This window comes from Danio aesculapii, chromosome 25 (genome assembly GCF_903798145.1).
Source record: "Danio aesculapii chromosome 25, fDanAes4.1, whole genome shotgun sequence".
In the NCBI taxonomy this organism is placed as follows: domain Eukaryota; kingdom Metazoa; phylum Chordata; class Actinopteri; order Cypriniformes; family Danionidae; genus Danio; species Danio aesculapii.
In genome coordinates, this window is record NC_079459.1 from 21,149,926 (window position 1) to 21,166,989 (window position 17,064).

General features: G+C 34.8%; 1 protein-coding gene across 2 annotated transcripts in view; it reads right to left on the bottom strand.

Annotated features, from left to right (window-relative positions):
* Positions 1-426: 426 nt before the first annotated feature.
* mical2b (microtubule associated monooxygenase, calponin and LIM domain containing 2b) overlaps positions 427-17,064 on the bottom strand; it is a 92,357-nt gene continuing 75,719 nt past the window's right edge. For both annotated transcript variants that reach the window (XM_056452279.1, XM_056452283.1), the window contains 4 exons: positions 16,688-16,781; positions 6,856-6,958; positions 6,705-6,778; positions 427-1,128 (listed from right to left, as the gene is read on the bottom strand). In XM_056452279.1, coding sequence (XP_056308254.1) covers positions 944-1,128; positions 6,705-6,778; positions 6,856-6,958; positions 16,688-16,781 — 456 coding nt within the window. In that variant the 3' untranslated portion in view covers positions 427-943. The remainder of the gene's footprint in view (positions 1,129-6,704; positions 6,779-6,855; positions 6,959-16,687; positions 16,782-17,064) is intronic.

Genomic DNA, 17,064 nt, shown 5'->3' on the forward strand with positions numbered 1-17,064 from the left:
ATGTTTTACGCACCGGCTGCCCTTACAGCTGCAACCCATCACTGGGAAACATCCACACACACTACAGCCAATTTAGCTTACCCAATTCACCTATACCACGTATTTGGACTTGTGGGGGAAACTGGAGCACCCGGAGGAAACCCACGCGAACACAGGGAGAACATGCAAACTCCACACAGAAATGCCAACTGATCCAGCGACCTTTTTGCTGTGAGGTGATTGTGCTACCTCCTGCGTCACCGTGTTTCCCTAAACAATTTTCCAATATATATAATCTAGATAATATTATAGTATAAAGAAACAATAGTAATACTGCACATACCTTTAGATAAATACGATTATTTTCGTATGTAAATGAATAAAATAACATTTAAAAAGGACTGAATATTTGTAAATATGTAAATCTTTACATAATTAAGAGCCCACTCATTGTTTTTACATTTATTAAATAAATTACACAAGGCAACACACAGACAGACAAAAATAAAACCAAAGCACTTTGTACATTTCCATCTTGATTCTTGAAACAATAATAATTGCTTTTAATTTCAGGTTGCTTGATAAATCTTCTTTATGCCAAGAACAAGAGAAATAAACGCTCAACAAACACACTTCATAACCGCCAGCAAACTTTGGCCTCAACTGAAATATTCAAAACAAACATCCATTAACACGGTTTAACGAAACAATCAAACGAAACTTAACATCATTGCACAAGTGCGAACAAAAAGTCCTACCCAATCCTCTCACCTGCGTGCTTCGTGTGACTTTTCAAATCGAACATTCATCATTAATAAAGAGGCACGTGTTTTGGTTTTTGGTTTATTTGTTTTCAAGCACAACAAACGGCAGCATTCAATGCAAACTAATTAGAATCGTTTCAAGCTCAAACAAGGCTCTTTTCAGTCTAAAGGGGCTCATATTGCCATTCAGAGCTGGATGTTTAAGTCCAGTGGAACTGATACCCTCTGGAAAGGATCAAACTCTCCAAATCTCTGTCTTCAGCTTTTTCTTTCAGTCGCTGCTCTTCCAGGAGACTCACCAGTTTGTCTCGTTTCTCCACCACCTTCATGATCTCCACCAGAATGTTTTGCTCCTCTGTCAGTTCACTCGCACTTTTCTTGCAATCTGGAAATCAAAAACAAGATAACATTTTCGCCATGTAACAAGTTTTAAACCTCATCAATTGCATCGTCTGATAAGTGAGAGACTTTAAAGGGCACCAATGATGCAAAATCAACTTTTGAAACCAGTTTGGACAGAACTGTGTGAAGGCATAGTGCCTCCACTGTCATACTGAAGTGAAAAGAAGTTTCTTTTTAAAAATTCCTAATGATTTTGAGCGATTTTGAAGTTTTATTAATCCGCCAAATTGATTGACAGGTGTGTTATAACATGTCTCTGTAGTAATGTGTATGAACATGTCCATAGAACAGGATTTGCAAAGAAACTGGGATTAAAAGATCTGTGCCAACTCTCTGTGATCAGCAACACCTCAAGAATGAGTTCGAAACTTTGTAATAAAGAAAAGACTAACATCACTGTGTACCCACTGGAATTAAACCATAACATTTTTACCTCAAGGTTTAAATCTCGTGAAATGCCTTATCTGATAAGTGCGACATTATAATCAGCCATACACAATAGCCCCTTTCACACATACAGACTTTTCCAGAAAATTATCAGCAATTTTCCGGAAAGAGATCATGTTCTTTTTGAAAATACAGGTAAATTCATTTCAGTAATTTTCCGGAAAGGGAAGTTATAACATTACTGGTAATTTCCCGAAATGTTTACCTTTTAATGAAAATTCTGAAATTATCGTTCACTTTTACAATGCTCTGATGTGGATGTCTACTCTGACCAATCAGACCAATTCACATCCGAGCTGTTTATGAAAACAAACAGCTTTAAATCCTTCTCCAGACACATTTAGCTGCTGCTTGTTAGCCGGGTAACATTTAATAAAAATGAACGATAAATTCTTATGATACGATAAAGAGTTTAGCTGCGTGACGCGTGTACATGTAAAGGGGCACTCCTGCGAGTCAGATTTGAGTAGCCTACAACACTGGTAGTCTTTTGTTTTAAATAGTATCTCACAAGCAGCAGTACAAAATCAAGTGTACATCTCGGTGTGCGAAAGTGTTCCTACATCTCTTTTCATCGATGTTGTTCACAATATCCATTATTTGCTCCGTCTCTGAGACAAAAGCAGCTGCATGTATGCTAAATTTTCAAATACCAGTAAAACCATCAAGAAAAGGACGGACACCCTTCATGTCTAGAGCGACCATTTAGAGCTAATTTTTGGTTAATGTTGTCAGAATTAACCAGTATCTCACACACACGCGCACACGCACACGCGCACACACACACACACACACACGCACACACACACACACGTGCATTTAAACGGGCATGTTTCATGCACAAACACACCTTTTAAACTTGACAAAAACTCTTGACGACTGTTACTGGCTGCTGTGCCTTTAATATGATGTAAAGATTATTATGTGTTATTGAAAATTATATATTTATACATTAAAAATACTTTATTATTTTTTGCAACACCCTTACATTTAAAAGGGAAACATACGGGCGATCATAAGCAAAAAGACCCCTAGCTATGGAATAGCCTATCTTAAACTGACCAGCTATATGTTTTTCTTTCCCTTATTTAATTAGGCTCATGTATTCCTGTGTGATCGGAAATCTAGTGTAATGGTGGCATGCTGGCCCAGAGGAAGTGACTGTGGAAATGCGACTAGCCCTGGCACGCTCGCTTTTGGCGTAATAGTGGAAAAGTGGCTAATGACACATTTGTGTTGTCGGATGTTTAACGCTGCACGTGTCTGGAAGTCAAAAACAACGTAACATTATCATGTGAAGTTTATTTAGAGGATCACGTGCTTATGAGTGACCACGGCTGGTCCCACATTAGCTAACACATGATTCGCCAATCAGACGATTCCCTACTCACTATAAATAACCAGAGTTTCCAACACAATCTCACGACAATTCGTAACTTTTTGATTTAGTGGCTAATTCGTATGAATTAGTACGATCTAATTCGTACAATTTAGTACGATTTGTTCATCCCCCAATGACGGTTGGGCTTAGGGGTGGGGTTAGGTGCCACGCCTCCTTTTTAAAATCGTACAATTTCATACGACTGAACTCGTACGAATTTGTACGAATTATCCACTAAACTGACAAAACGTAAAATACTTACGTTTTCTCGTGAGATCAGGCTGGGGTTTCTCACCTCAGTTATCTTCGTCTTGAGGAATCACATGGGCTTTAAACCAACAATTTCGTCGTCTGATAAGCATAACATGCTCGCCATGTAAGAAGGATTGGAATCATAAGATGCAACATCTTATAAGTACAAAACTATAATCAAGTATTACACAATGACACCACTGTATTGTGTTTTAAAAAGCTGCAAGTGTCTCAAAGTCTAAAACAATGTAACATTTTCACCAAATAACAAGGATTGGATTTCATCAATTGCATTGCCTGATAAGCGCAACATTATAATTAAGCATTACACAATGACACCTCTGTGTTACTGCAGGTTTAATGCCACATGGGTCTGGTAGTCAAAAGCAATGAAACAGTTTTACCATGTAACAAGGTTTGAATATCATCAAATGCATCGTATGATAAGCACGCCACTATAATCAAGCATTACACAACGACACCTCTTTGTCATCACAGGTTTAACGCCGCATGTGTCTCTGCAGTACACAGAGAGCCGAGCCAAAAAAAACGTGTGTTTGCCGGAGGCTGAGAGACCAACCATTGACTTGCAAATGAAGACACCATCACCTTCTTCAGCAGATATCAATTCCTGTTCACAAGCGTATTGCTGTATGGGAGCACTCCAACAAGCAATTATCTCATCCTGCATGCAGTGCAGTGAATGAAAATTTGGTATATGTAGACTGTTTTCATGATTAATGTAGATTAATTGGCAAATTTCATATTTGGAAACACTACAATTCCTCTTATGCTGGATTAGATGTAAACTATTTGATCAAAATACAGTAAAAACTGATATATATTTAAGTTATTTATCAAATTCTGCCTTTTCTTCAATCAGGAACTGGAATATTTTACAAATGTGAGTTTGAGCATACTTGTGATTCTCACTTTTTTCCCTCGCAATTCTCACCCTACATCATTTATCACCATTTTAAGATTTAGATCTTACAACTGGGACTTTTATAGACTTTCACCCAAATCACACTTATATTTCTTGCAATCCTGAGTTTATATTACACAATTCTGTCTTTTTTTATTAGAATTGCAACTGTTTTTTAGAATTGCAACCATCACTGCATCCAAAATGGTAAAAAGCCTTGGAGTAACGATTGATGACCAACTAAACTTCTCTGACCACATTTCTAGAACTGCTCGATCTTGCAGATTCGCACTCTATAACATCAGAAAGGTCCGACCCTTCCTATCTGAACATACTGCTCAACTCATTGTTCAAGCTCTTGTCCTCTCCAAACTGGACTATTGCAACTCTCTACTAGCCGGGCTACCAGCTAGTTCTATCAAACCTCTTCAGCTGCTTCAGAACGCAGCAGCACGAGTGGTCTTTGATGAACCCAAAAGAGCACGTCACTCCGCTACTCACCCGTTTGCACTGGCTGCCAGTTGCTGCTCGCATCAAGTTCAAAGCTCTGATGTTTGCTTACAAAGCGACCTCTGGCTTTGCTCCTTCATATCTGCTCTCACTTCTGCAGATATATGTGCCCTCCAGAAACTTGCGTTTTGTGAATGAACGTCGCCTCGTTGTTCCATCCCGAAGAGGGAAGAAATCACTTTCCCGAACTCTCACATTCAATCTGCCCAATTGGTGGAATGAACTCCCTAACTACATCAGAACAGCAGAGTCACTTTCTGTCTTCAAGAAACGACTAAAAACTCAACTATTTAGTCTCCACTTTCCTTCCTAATCTTAACTGCCTCTCTGGCTATACCACTAACTGTACTCTCTCTCTCAAAAAAAAAATTTACTAATGCTTAGCTTCTTAGACTTTATACACCTGAAACTTGTCTATAGCACTTGTTCACTGCTGCTCTTATAGTTGTGTAAATTGCTTCCTTGTCCTCATTTGTAAGTCGCTTTGGATAAAAGCGTCTACTAAATGACTAAATGTAAATGTAAAATGTTTTTATTGCATTTGAGCATTTAAAGGTTCAAGACACCCTGGAGTTTTTTAAATTTGATCAGATTTGTGTGTGTTGAGCATTATTTAAGACAAAGCTAGCACCTGTCAGCTTTAATTGTGGGGAAAACTGGATAATTAGAAGCTTTTGTCAGCTAATTTCATCTTCCGGGTTTAAAGGGCACATAGTTTACCCCTTTTTTAAGATTAAATATTAATATTATGGTTCTTCTGAGTGTGCCAGTTTAGGTTCAGTTCAAAACAATTCTGATTGTTTTATTATAACGTGTTAAAAAGTGTCATTTTGGGGGTGTGTCCACAGGCAGCCATTTTAGGGGTGTGCTACTTCACATGAAAATTAGTTTTGACTTCCCGCCCAACGTAACAAAGGGGCGGAGCCAAGAGCTCCCCCGCTCTGTGTTTGGCAGCAGACAGGCAGACAGACAGAAGCAACATGAGTGAGAGGACCAGCATTCAGTCGTACATGTACGACTCGGACACAGACCAAGCAGAGAGTACAAAATCATTTGTGTCTTTGTATAGTTTTACAGCCAACTGTGTGCTAGTTTAAAGTTCCGAGCTTGTACACCGAGACTAATAACCTTGCACACTGAATTAACTTTGACTGAGGCACCAGAGCCGCGACATGGCACACTCAGACACGCACATTCGGATGTTACTAAAAATGAAACCATTCAGATGGTGCTCTGTGGCGCAGCAGAAATATGAAGTGTCCTGAATCGTGGCTGGGCACCACGGACAGCCGCCGTCTTGAAGCGTTGTTGTGTGTACCCTGATATAAATCTGTTTAGAATTCTGAAATGCATGGCGCTGCGTGGCGCAATGCTGAGCGTCGCCGAGCGGCGTTTTTGGTGTGCGACCAATGCTTACAAACAGAGTTTATGTCTTGGAATCCAGACTTTTTCCTCAGAATTCTTTTGTAATTTTGAGTTTATAGGCCTCTCACAAATCTGACTTTTATGAACTCGCAATTCTGAATAAATTTTATTAAGAGTTGCTTATCAAATTTGAGACAAACTTCAGAAGTCAAAATTGTAAGACAAAACTAGCAGGTGCAAGAAAGGAGGTTTAAATTGTGAGATAAAAGCTTGCAAATATAATTTTTTTAAAAATCCAAAACAAGCTTCCATAATTTTATACTGTAATATATTTTCTATATTAAATGATATATTTTAAATGATATATAATATAATATAATATAATATAATATAATATAATATAATATAATATAATATAATATAATATAATATAATATAATATAATTGAAATATTTCAATATCTATTTTTTATATTATAATGGAAAGATACACAGATGTACAAAAGTTAGTTTTAAGTAAAACAATGCTGAAAATTTCAGATTTCAATAAATACATTTTAATAATATTTCAATATAACTGTTTTAAGCATATTGTAATCATGAATAAGGGATTCTTTAAAAATGTATCAGTTATCAGTTGAAATGTTTGGCCTGTAGTGTGTGTATTATAACACACTGACCTTCAGTGGCCATTCTCCGTCTCAGGTCTTGCTGTAGTCGACTCTGAGTGTCCTCCAACTCCAGTTCCTGAGCACTACAGGCAAAATCATGTGTAAGATGTATAGAAAAGCCTTGAAAAAAAAAACTCTGTAAGGGCAGTACAGTACTTACAAGATCATGAGTTCAGACTCGTATCGGGAGAGTTTATTCTTCTCCAGAACCAGTTTGAACCAGGTTTGCAGCAGCGCAGTCTCATCTGCGGAGTCATCGTCACCTGTAATCATAAAATAATCTAAATTTACTACAGTAATACTGACAACTGCTAGAACTAGGCTGATACTACTCAGTGCTGTGATGTTGTGTCATATTTGAAAAAAATAATGAGTTCATAAACAAGCTTCTGTGTCTAGCGATAAACAGCTATTTAATAATAATAATAATAATAATAATAATAATAATAATAATAATAATAATAATAATAATAATAATAATATTAGTGCTTGGCAAAGATTAATCTCTATTAACCGCATCCAAAATTAAGGTTTATTTGACATAATTAATATATGCGTGTGTATTATATATATTTATTATGTATATGTGATACACACGCATACATAGAAACTATACAAAACAATTTTGTTGCATTCATATTTAAATTTATATATAATTTGTATCACATCCACATATACTTTATATTTAAATATAAATAAACACCTTCTCAAATATATGCATGTGTGTATTAATATATACATGATATATAGTATATAGTATAAATGTTTAAACTGTCAAAAACATTTTGAATGCGATTAATTATTGCCCAGCATTAAATAATAATCATATCCATAGCATTCCCACATCTTTTTAAATAAAATATTTTCATTTTTTATTGTAATATTTAGTAATTTATGCATGATGTATGTGTTTTTTATTGCATAATACTATTTAAATATATAAAAAAAATTACAATAAAATAAGCATCGAATAAAATGCCAGAATAGACAACCCAATATTTGAAATATTAAAATAAACAAGAATAAAATAGAACAATATAGCTTATGTTTTAATTATACAATAATTTTCATTTAATTAAACAATTTAATTATTGTTATAAAAAAAACTAAAATAACTAAAAAATAAACAAAATAAAAAAATTTTATTGCAGGAATATGTATATATTTTTTAGTTGCCATATTATTTTAAACATATATTCATATAAGAAAAAAAAATTGCCTATACTGTAAAAAAAAAATCTGCTATTTTACAAAATGGAAATTATGTAAAATGGAAAATTACAGTCGGTAAATTAAAGAAATGTACCAGAAATTTAAATTTAAGGAAATTTCTGTAATTTATTGTCTGTTATTTTACGTTTTTTTTTGTAATTTAACGCCATTATTTTACCGTAAATGTATGTAATATAATGTCTGTTTTTTTACAGTAAATTTCTATAATTTAACGTCCTTTATTTTATGGTACATTTTTGTACGTTAACGGCCGTTATTTTACGGTAAATTTCTGTAAATTCACGGCCGTTATTTTACGGTAAATTTCTGTAAGTTCACGGCCGTTATTTTACGGTAAATTTTTGTAAGTTAGCGACCGTTATTTTACTGTAAATTTCTGTAAGTTAACAGCTGTTATTTTACGGTAAATTTCTGAATTTTAACATCCGTTATTTTAAGGTTTTTTTCCGGCAACCCAGCTGAAACGCAAAATAACGTTGTTGTTTTTTTCTTTTTGCTCTATTTTGTTTGTGATTATTGAAACTCCATGCATACTCAGTCGTTCAAATATTTTAAATGTAAGATCCAAGTTTAATACTTTTGATTCATTTAAGCCGATCTTTTAAACCATATTCAAAATTGGATGATTGAATTTTAAAAAATTATAATTAAAAAGCGCATATTCCACCATGTTAAATATCTTTGAATGAAAGAAAGCCAAATCCTCTGATAATTTAGCTAATAGTCTGTTTAATGCAGGAGTCTCCCACACTGACAGTATCAGAGCATTGTCTACAACATACTCCAACTCTCCATCCATTTGGAGGCCGCAAATGTCAGATAACAAAGAACCTATTCAAGAGAAAAAAAAGCACACCCCGAAGCCCCTCATCTTAATACAATTATCCACACAAAGGCACGTAAACAAGGCCAACAATGGACTCTGGCAGGTCAAAGTGCAGCGTCACAAAAGACCGTCCTCCGTACAGTTATTAATAGAACTCAATGAAGTCTGCTGATAGAAGACGCACTGTATCCTTGCTGTCCACCTCACTAAACAGACGTTTTCTGTGCTGCCTGCATCCTTGACGAAACAAGGTCATGAAAAAGATGTCGCACAACACAAAGCAGTGCATTTCATTTCTAAAAGGAAGAGTTCACCCAAAAAAAGATGCCTTTTTTATTACTTTCAAAGAGCATTAGAGAAGATTTTTAGCTGTAACAGTGGTTTTTGGTGGATCATAAGATGTAAATCAATGAGAAGCTCTTAATGTTCAGGTATTATGAAGTGAAACAATCAGTATGAACATTATTTAAAATAGGCAAGATGCCGCCCTGGGCGATCGACCCATATTGCCCATGCCTAATTCCACCACTGGCTCTGAAGATCCACAAGCCCGGGGCTCCCTCCTTTTAGACAGGAAGGTGAGAGCGGAGTCTGACCTCAGGTAGGTCCGAAAACTCCCCTGCTTTTTGAGTAGAAAGGAGTCGGGGTGGAAAGGAGGTTTCGTCGAAAAAATGAGGATGACTAAGGTAAGGAAGGCAGACTATTTATATGCATTTGAATGCGTCTGATTGGTTGGTAAGTGATCGATGATGCGAGACCAGCTGTGGTCAATCATAAGCATGAGATCCTCTTAAAATTTGTTTAGAAAACTTTACTTAAAATCATAGTTAATAAAACCAGCATTTTTCTAGAGAAACATTACATCGTAAGAAATCTCGTTATCACAACACTCAACAACACCAACGCATATTTTTCAGTATCATGCAGCCCTGATTTACAATATTATTTTCTGAATCCACAGATAATCTTTTGACCATATACATTTTTTTAGCCCTGACTGTTTAGATTTGATTTTGAATGTCCATGCTATTACAGTTATTTGTATAATTTACGCTAGATGTTAAAAGCTGCCATGGATGACTGGTGCAAAATTTGACTGAATGGATTCATTAAAATCTTAACTTTTAGTTTATTATATGTACAGTTTGTATAGATGTGAATTTGAAATGAATTTGAAAATATCAACAAAAGACAGAGAGATTGCACGTGTTATGTCTGCACATCACACCAAAGCTATCACCTCTTTCGGAGAAATATAATGTAGCTGTGAATAGTAGAGGTGTTTTTTAATTCATTTCACAGGGCAGAGGTTGAAAGCATCTTTCTTTATGTGTGCAGCCTCTTACCAGTATATAATTTCCACCTCAAACAGGTGAGGGCATACATGCACGTCTGTTGCAGAACATTTGACTGTATGACTGAAGCATTTCAAATGTTTTTTATTCGAATGCCAATTGTGTTATGTGATGGTTTGGAATGTCCAAGGGAATAGGAAATATGGGTTAAAATGCAGGTCACATGCCCAGATATACAGTCTATACAGTTGAAGTCAGAATTATTAGCCCCCCCTGTATATTTTTTCCCTAATTTCTGTTTAACGAAGAGAAGATTTCAAAACATAATAGTTTTAATAACTCATCTCTATTTTATCGTTTTTTTTTCTTCACTTCCGCCATGAGTGAAGTTTTTTTCCCTCTCCGCTGTCGCCACTGGCTTGCATGGTTCGGGATCTGTAGAGCTGCGCATCGTTGGATTTGCCCTTCAATAATTAGACTCTCAGTAGTGATTATTAAACCACACTGAACTGAGCTCAACTGAACTGAACTTAAACACTACAAACTGAACTACACTGTTCCTATTTACTGTGACCTTTTATGTAAAGCTCCTTTGACACAATCTACATTGTATAAGCGCTATACAAATAAAGGTGAATTGAATTGAATTGAATCTTTGCCATGATGACAGTAAATAATATTTGACAAGATATTTTTCAAGACACTTCTATACAGCTTAAAGTGACATTTAAAGGCTTAACTAGGTTAATTAGGTTAACTAGGCAGGTTAGGGTAATTAGGCAAGCCATTGTATAACCATTGTTTGTTCTGTAGACTATCGAAAAAAATATAGCTAAAAGGGGCTGATAATATTGACCTTTAAATGGTTTTTAAAAAATGAAAAACTGCTTTTATTCTATCCGAAATAAAACAAATAAGACTTTCTCCAGAAGAAAAAATATTATCAAATATACTATGAAAATTTCCTTGCTCTGTTAAGCATCATTTGGGAAATATTTTTTAAAAAGACGAAAAAAGTTCAAAGGGGGCTAATAATTCTGACTTTAACTGTATGTATATGATTAGGGCTGTGCAATATGACTAGGGCCAGACGCAATCTGCAGACATTTTTTGCTATTTCTGCTGAGAATTTTGGTAAAAATCTGCGGATTTCTGCGGAATTATTTTGGGAGTATCATAACTTAATATGTGACATAAAAAAATTATATCTTTTTAACGTGTATTTAATGTTTAAAATGCAAATCCAATTAGATCCACTTTATTTGGTAAACAAAGCAAGTCTCTCATATAATAAATCAACTAAAAGATTCCTTTACAAACTGCATTGTACATAAATCAGATGAACATTTTCATATTATATAGATTTACACACATTTACTCAAGTAAATAAACACAATTAATGATGGGCTAAAAATCTGCGGAAATTCTGCACACGCAGATTCCGTGTGGGCCTAAGTATGACCATATAATCGTATGGACAAAATAAAAAGTCTATAACTTCATATTAGGCTTATCATTTATATCATGGTGTCACAAAATACATTGACAGAAACACAAATAACAGCATTGTGACAAAAGTTGCAATCCTGAAAGTATAATGTCTACATTTAGTATTTTATTTTTATGTTGGACCAGTAACTATTAGTTTTTGAGAAGTGTATTATGTTTTATTCATATTTTAATCAAACATTTGCCCTGAAGTTCTTTTTTTTTATTATGTTATTATGTTATGGGGATTATGTTATTTATGTTATTTATTAATTTGAAACAACTTTTTTATTGTATAGTTTCAAATTAAATTACCCTAGTCATTATTGGTTTTATAACTATTACCATTAATAATAATAATTATGACAATGATAATATTAATAATAATAATTAATATTAGAGTGATTTCTGAAGGATCATGTGACTGAAGTAATGAAGCTGAAAATTCATCTTTAATAACTGGAATCTTTAATCTTTAATCACTGGAATAAATGAATAAATTATTATTTTCAGTATGTGTGCTTCTTTATTTATTGAGTTTATATTATTTATCTGTATTTACTGGATTTATGATAGCAACATCTTATTACTATAACTGCCGCTGTTGGGGAGGGGAGGGGAATGTGGGTGTCACCAGCAACAATCACGCACAATATGCACAATATTCAGTCATTGCCTAGCGACATAAAAAGCACACCGCACTTCTTTTTTTCTTGTCAACAAATAAGGCATTGCAGTGCGCCTCGCGTTATCGGCCCCATATAAGTCCCCGCCTCTTTCTTCCCTGAATGGATGCGAGATTGAGCTACTAACTGCCTACTAATTTTCAGAAGTGTTCAGTTATTTAAAATGTTATTTTCAGAAGTAGCAACACAGACAGAACGCAGAAGTATAAATATTCTCAATGCTGTTGGACATACAGGAGCAATCACTTGATGCTGAAGTAGAAATCAGGCTTTAAATGTGTAAAAAACAACAACAAATGGCTCACATTTAGGGCTGTTGTAAGAGCTGTTCGGAGAGGCAGTGGACTAAAGGTAATAATGCTGTAAATAATGTTCAGTTTTTTGCACAGACTGATCATTTGACATCTTAAGACCTCAGTGTATAATCAGGAGCTACGGCTATTAAATTAGTGTTGATTTTTTTTTTTGTGTTTTTTTACTCCCAAAGTGTTTTATGAATCACCAAATGCCACAGTTTCAGCAAAAAACTAAAGAAAAAAAGAAAAATTAAACATAGAAAGATGTCATCTACATATTCTAAATGTTAATGGTGAACTATCCCTTTAACAACATTACTACTACTACATAAGGCTTTAGCTAGGAGTAAAATAGTGTTGCTGCATTTGCTAGTAGTTTCATTTGGTTTCTTCATACAGAACAATGTGTTTTTATGTTGTAGGTCGTCAAAAGAGGAATTTCTACTCGGAAACTGGGGAAGTGGATTTCTAGGAGATGTTAAAATTCAATTTACAGTCCTTATAATTAGAGCTTAGGGCTTTCAAAATATGATTATAAACTCATTATGCAGTATGTTAAAAGGCTGCTGCGATTTGGCTTTTTTTCCCTCATCGGAACGACTTGTTGCCTGTAACAATCCCCACGTAGATCAACATTCAGAAAAATAATGAAACATCACATTTTCAGCTCATTTCGGAGGCACTTTTCCCTTTCTCTGCCTATTTACAGAAGCCATTACCTCTGCAGTCATTTCAACATCATTTTGACTCTAAATGGCCATTTAGTTCCAATGCAAATCACTATTATTTGAATCTCTAATTTTCCCCCTCTTAAAAAAAAGTCAAACAATAAGGCAAGCAGCGTATTTTCGCAGGTCGTCTTTGTGCACATGCCATATGGATCCAGAGGTTAGTTTGATTTATTATTAATGTCACGACAGGGCTCAAAATCTTTTATGGACTATAACACTAGACGTACAATACATACACTAGGCCAAAAACAAAAAAAAAAAAACTAAATAAATAACAAAAATAATAATATAAAAACTAACTCTACAGTATATTAGGGTTAGTGATGTGATGTTGTACATTCACCGTCAAACATTACAAAAATTTATATAATTAGTGTTGTTGTCATTTAAAATGCAGTTAAATGGTTAAATATTTCTCTTGTTATAACAGGCCCGTAGCCAGGGGTGGTTGGTATGGTATGAAAGCCCCACCCCTCACTGAAAAAAGGTCCAGAATTTGTCCTATTTTGACTGCTATTCCATAATAAATTGTAAAAATAGCCTATTTTGTCCTATTTTGACTGCTATTCCATAATAAATGTAAAAAAAATAACCCATCAAGTCGGTGCCTATGGCATAGTGGAGAGCGCACCGACACATGCACTCAAGTGATCGCGGCGACCCGGGTTTGATTCCCGTCTCGAGGTCCCATGCCGATCCTTCCCTTCTCTCTGCTCCCCACACTTTCCTGTCAATTCTCTCTACTGTCCTGTCAAAATAAAGGTGAAAACCCCTAAAAAAATAAATATAAAAAAAAAATAACCTTTAAGATCAAGCGGAATTCTGTGTTAAATTTGGTACAAAAGTTGTGACACGAATTTGGCACGGCGTGACTTCCCATTCTAATGTCACACCGTGCCAAACTCGGCATCCCAAATTCTGATTGAGAAAAGTTGAATGTGCTGGCCAGTTTGTTATTTGCCTAATAAATGTAAAACTTTAACACATTCTTATTTTTGTATTTTAAAAACAAGTGTTGTTTTCATATTTCTTTATTCTAAAGCTTTAGGAAATGCTTTTGGTACATCAACAAAGTATAGTTATAATGACAATCCGACAAGCTAATCCAGCAAACAATAGTGCTTAATGTCATTAAAATGCAGTATTTAAACCTCATAATTAAATAAAAAATGGGGCGAATGACTGCAAAAAGGCCCATTTTTTGAAAAAAAAAAAGAATCACCCCTTTAACCAGGCTGGGTACGGGCCTGTATAAAAACAGTCCTATGGTGTGACTGTCTCAAGCATAGTTTTTGTAAATAAAAAAAAAAAAATCATAACATCATTAATAAATACCTCAGGCCTAATTTTACTATTTTTTTCCATTTTATATTTGTTTTCCTCATACCCGTCAACATTGGGAAGTAAAATTACAGGACAACAATTAGCTTCAATACATAGCATCATTAGAAAACACTGACAATAAAATAAAAGGTTTCGCCTATTAAAATCAATGGCATATTCAGAAATTAAATCAAGTCATAAAATCTCGTTCACTGTATTTAAATATTGATTAAAGTTACTGTAGTTATTTAGTGAAGAGCAGCAAATGAATCTCTCATTTTGTTTTGTTTGATAACAGAGGTGCCACTTCGAGAATGCGCAGATCTATAGGCTAATGAAAGCATTCGATTACTTTAGTAACTGTTTATTCTCATTTAAGAGAAAATTAGTTGTGTTTAAAGTAAAACACGCAGGCCAGACTTGTTTACATATTCTTAAGTCCATTTGTCTGTTTAAACACACACCCAAATTCTAAAGTGTACACTTTCGCTCCTCTTTCAATGGCGTGTACAGAAGCTGATCTGGGAACAGTGTGTTTATCACTACGAAGCGTGTTTGTTGGTCAGCGCTAAAAGGTTGCATAGGAAGGGCCATGATCGACACACAGCTTTAATGGAAAGAATGTGAATGCAGAAGTTTTTATATTAATAAAGCGAAAGCACAATTCTTTTGAACAGCTCTTGCAATTTGATCACATTTGAGATCGGCTCTGTGTTGATGGTACTTTCACTTTTCATAAAAAGATATGGGAGAAATATGAGAAAATACTTGAAAGGGATAATAGCGGGATAGAATCCCGGGTAGAAATAAAATGGTGGGTTGACAGGTATGGTTGTCTTTTGTTGTAAATATGCAAAAGTCTGACAAGTCATGGGAATAAAAAATATTTTCATGATTTCACATAAAATAAATCGCACTGTATGACTAGAAGTGTCCAACAATGAAGATAAATTACCATTTGTATATTCTAAATATTCAGTTTTTTCTTCATTTTTGCTGTCACACTGTAGGACATTATTTCAGTGCAGTATTTAAATCAGAAAAGATGAACAGGAAGTCCATACCGAGACGCCCTATCAAGCCACTCCCTGTTAACTTCCTCTGCGACAGAAGTAGTCAAACAAAAGCAATGGGATATATAATAATATATATACACACATACATACATACATTTACAGTTGAAGCCAGAATTATTAGCCCCCCTGAATATTTTTTTTCCCAATTTCTGTTTAATGGAGAGAAGATTTTTTTCAACACATGTCTAAACATAAGTTTTAATAACTCATTTCTAATAACAGATTTTTTTATCGTTGCCATGATGACAGTGAATAATATTATACAAGATAAGTGTCAAGATACTAGTATTCACCTTAAAGTGCAATTAAGAGGCTTAATTAGGGCAAGTTAGAGTAATTAGACAAGTCATTGTATTACAGTGGTTTGTTCTGTAGACCAGTGTTTCCCAAGCCTGTTCCTGGAGGCACACCAACAGTACATATTTTGGATGTCTCCATTATCTGACCCATTCATTTCAGGTTTTGGAGTCTCTTCTGATGTTATGATGAGATGATTCAGGTGTGTTTGATTAGGAAGAGGTTAAAAATGTGGACTGTTGGTGTGCCTTCAGGAACAGGGTTGGGAAACACTGCTGTAGACAATCGATAGGGGGCTAATAATATTGACCTTAAATAAAAACGCTTTTATTCTAGCCTAAATAAAACAAATAAGACTTTCTCCAGAAGAAAAAATATAATAGGAAATACTGTGAAAAATTCCTTGCTCTGTTGAATATAATTTGGGAAAAATTTGAAAAAGGAAAAAAAAAAAAATTACTAATTATTAATAATTCTGACTTCAACTGTATATATAACATCTAGTGTATGAAATTGAGGAGTTTTCACATTTGGCAGGCTGCCAGCATTGTGCACTTCATTCTCGGAGCTGTCATCAACTGAAATGAAAGTCATAAGTGTCATAACACCCTCTTTAAATAATCATATCACCATCACAGAGCGAGTGGGTGGAGACGGGGCATGTAAGGACAGCAGGACTGATAATGAGTCACTTTGAATAAAATATTTCCAGATGTATTAATGTGTTAAAATGCGTCGTACCGTTCTCTCCTCGGAGGACCTTCTCCAGAGCCACACCTTTCTCCTCCAGCGCTCTCTGCTTCTCCTCCACCTCCTCCAACTGTCTCTGGATCACCTGATCAACACCACATATATCTCCTCAATACATTGGAGACAATCATGGTCAAAAGTGTTGGTGTATTGTTTACCTTTTTTTTTCTTTCTTTAGGAAATGTACAAAAATTGAACCGCTCATTGAAAATGTGGGGTGGGGGGTGCTTTTTTGTAAATATGGACAAAGAAGAAATTGATTTGTATTGTTTATCCCCTTTATCTTTTTAAATTAATAATAAAAACATTCAGTGAAATCAACTGAAAATGTAGGGAAGAGGGTTTCATTAACTAAACATTTTTCTCCA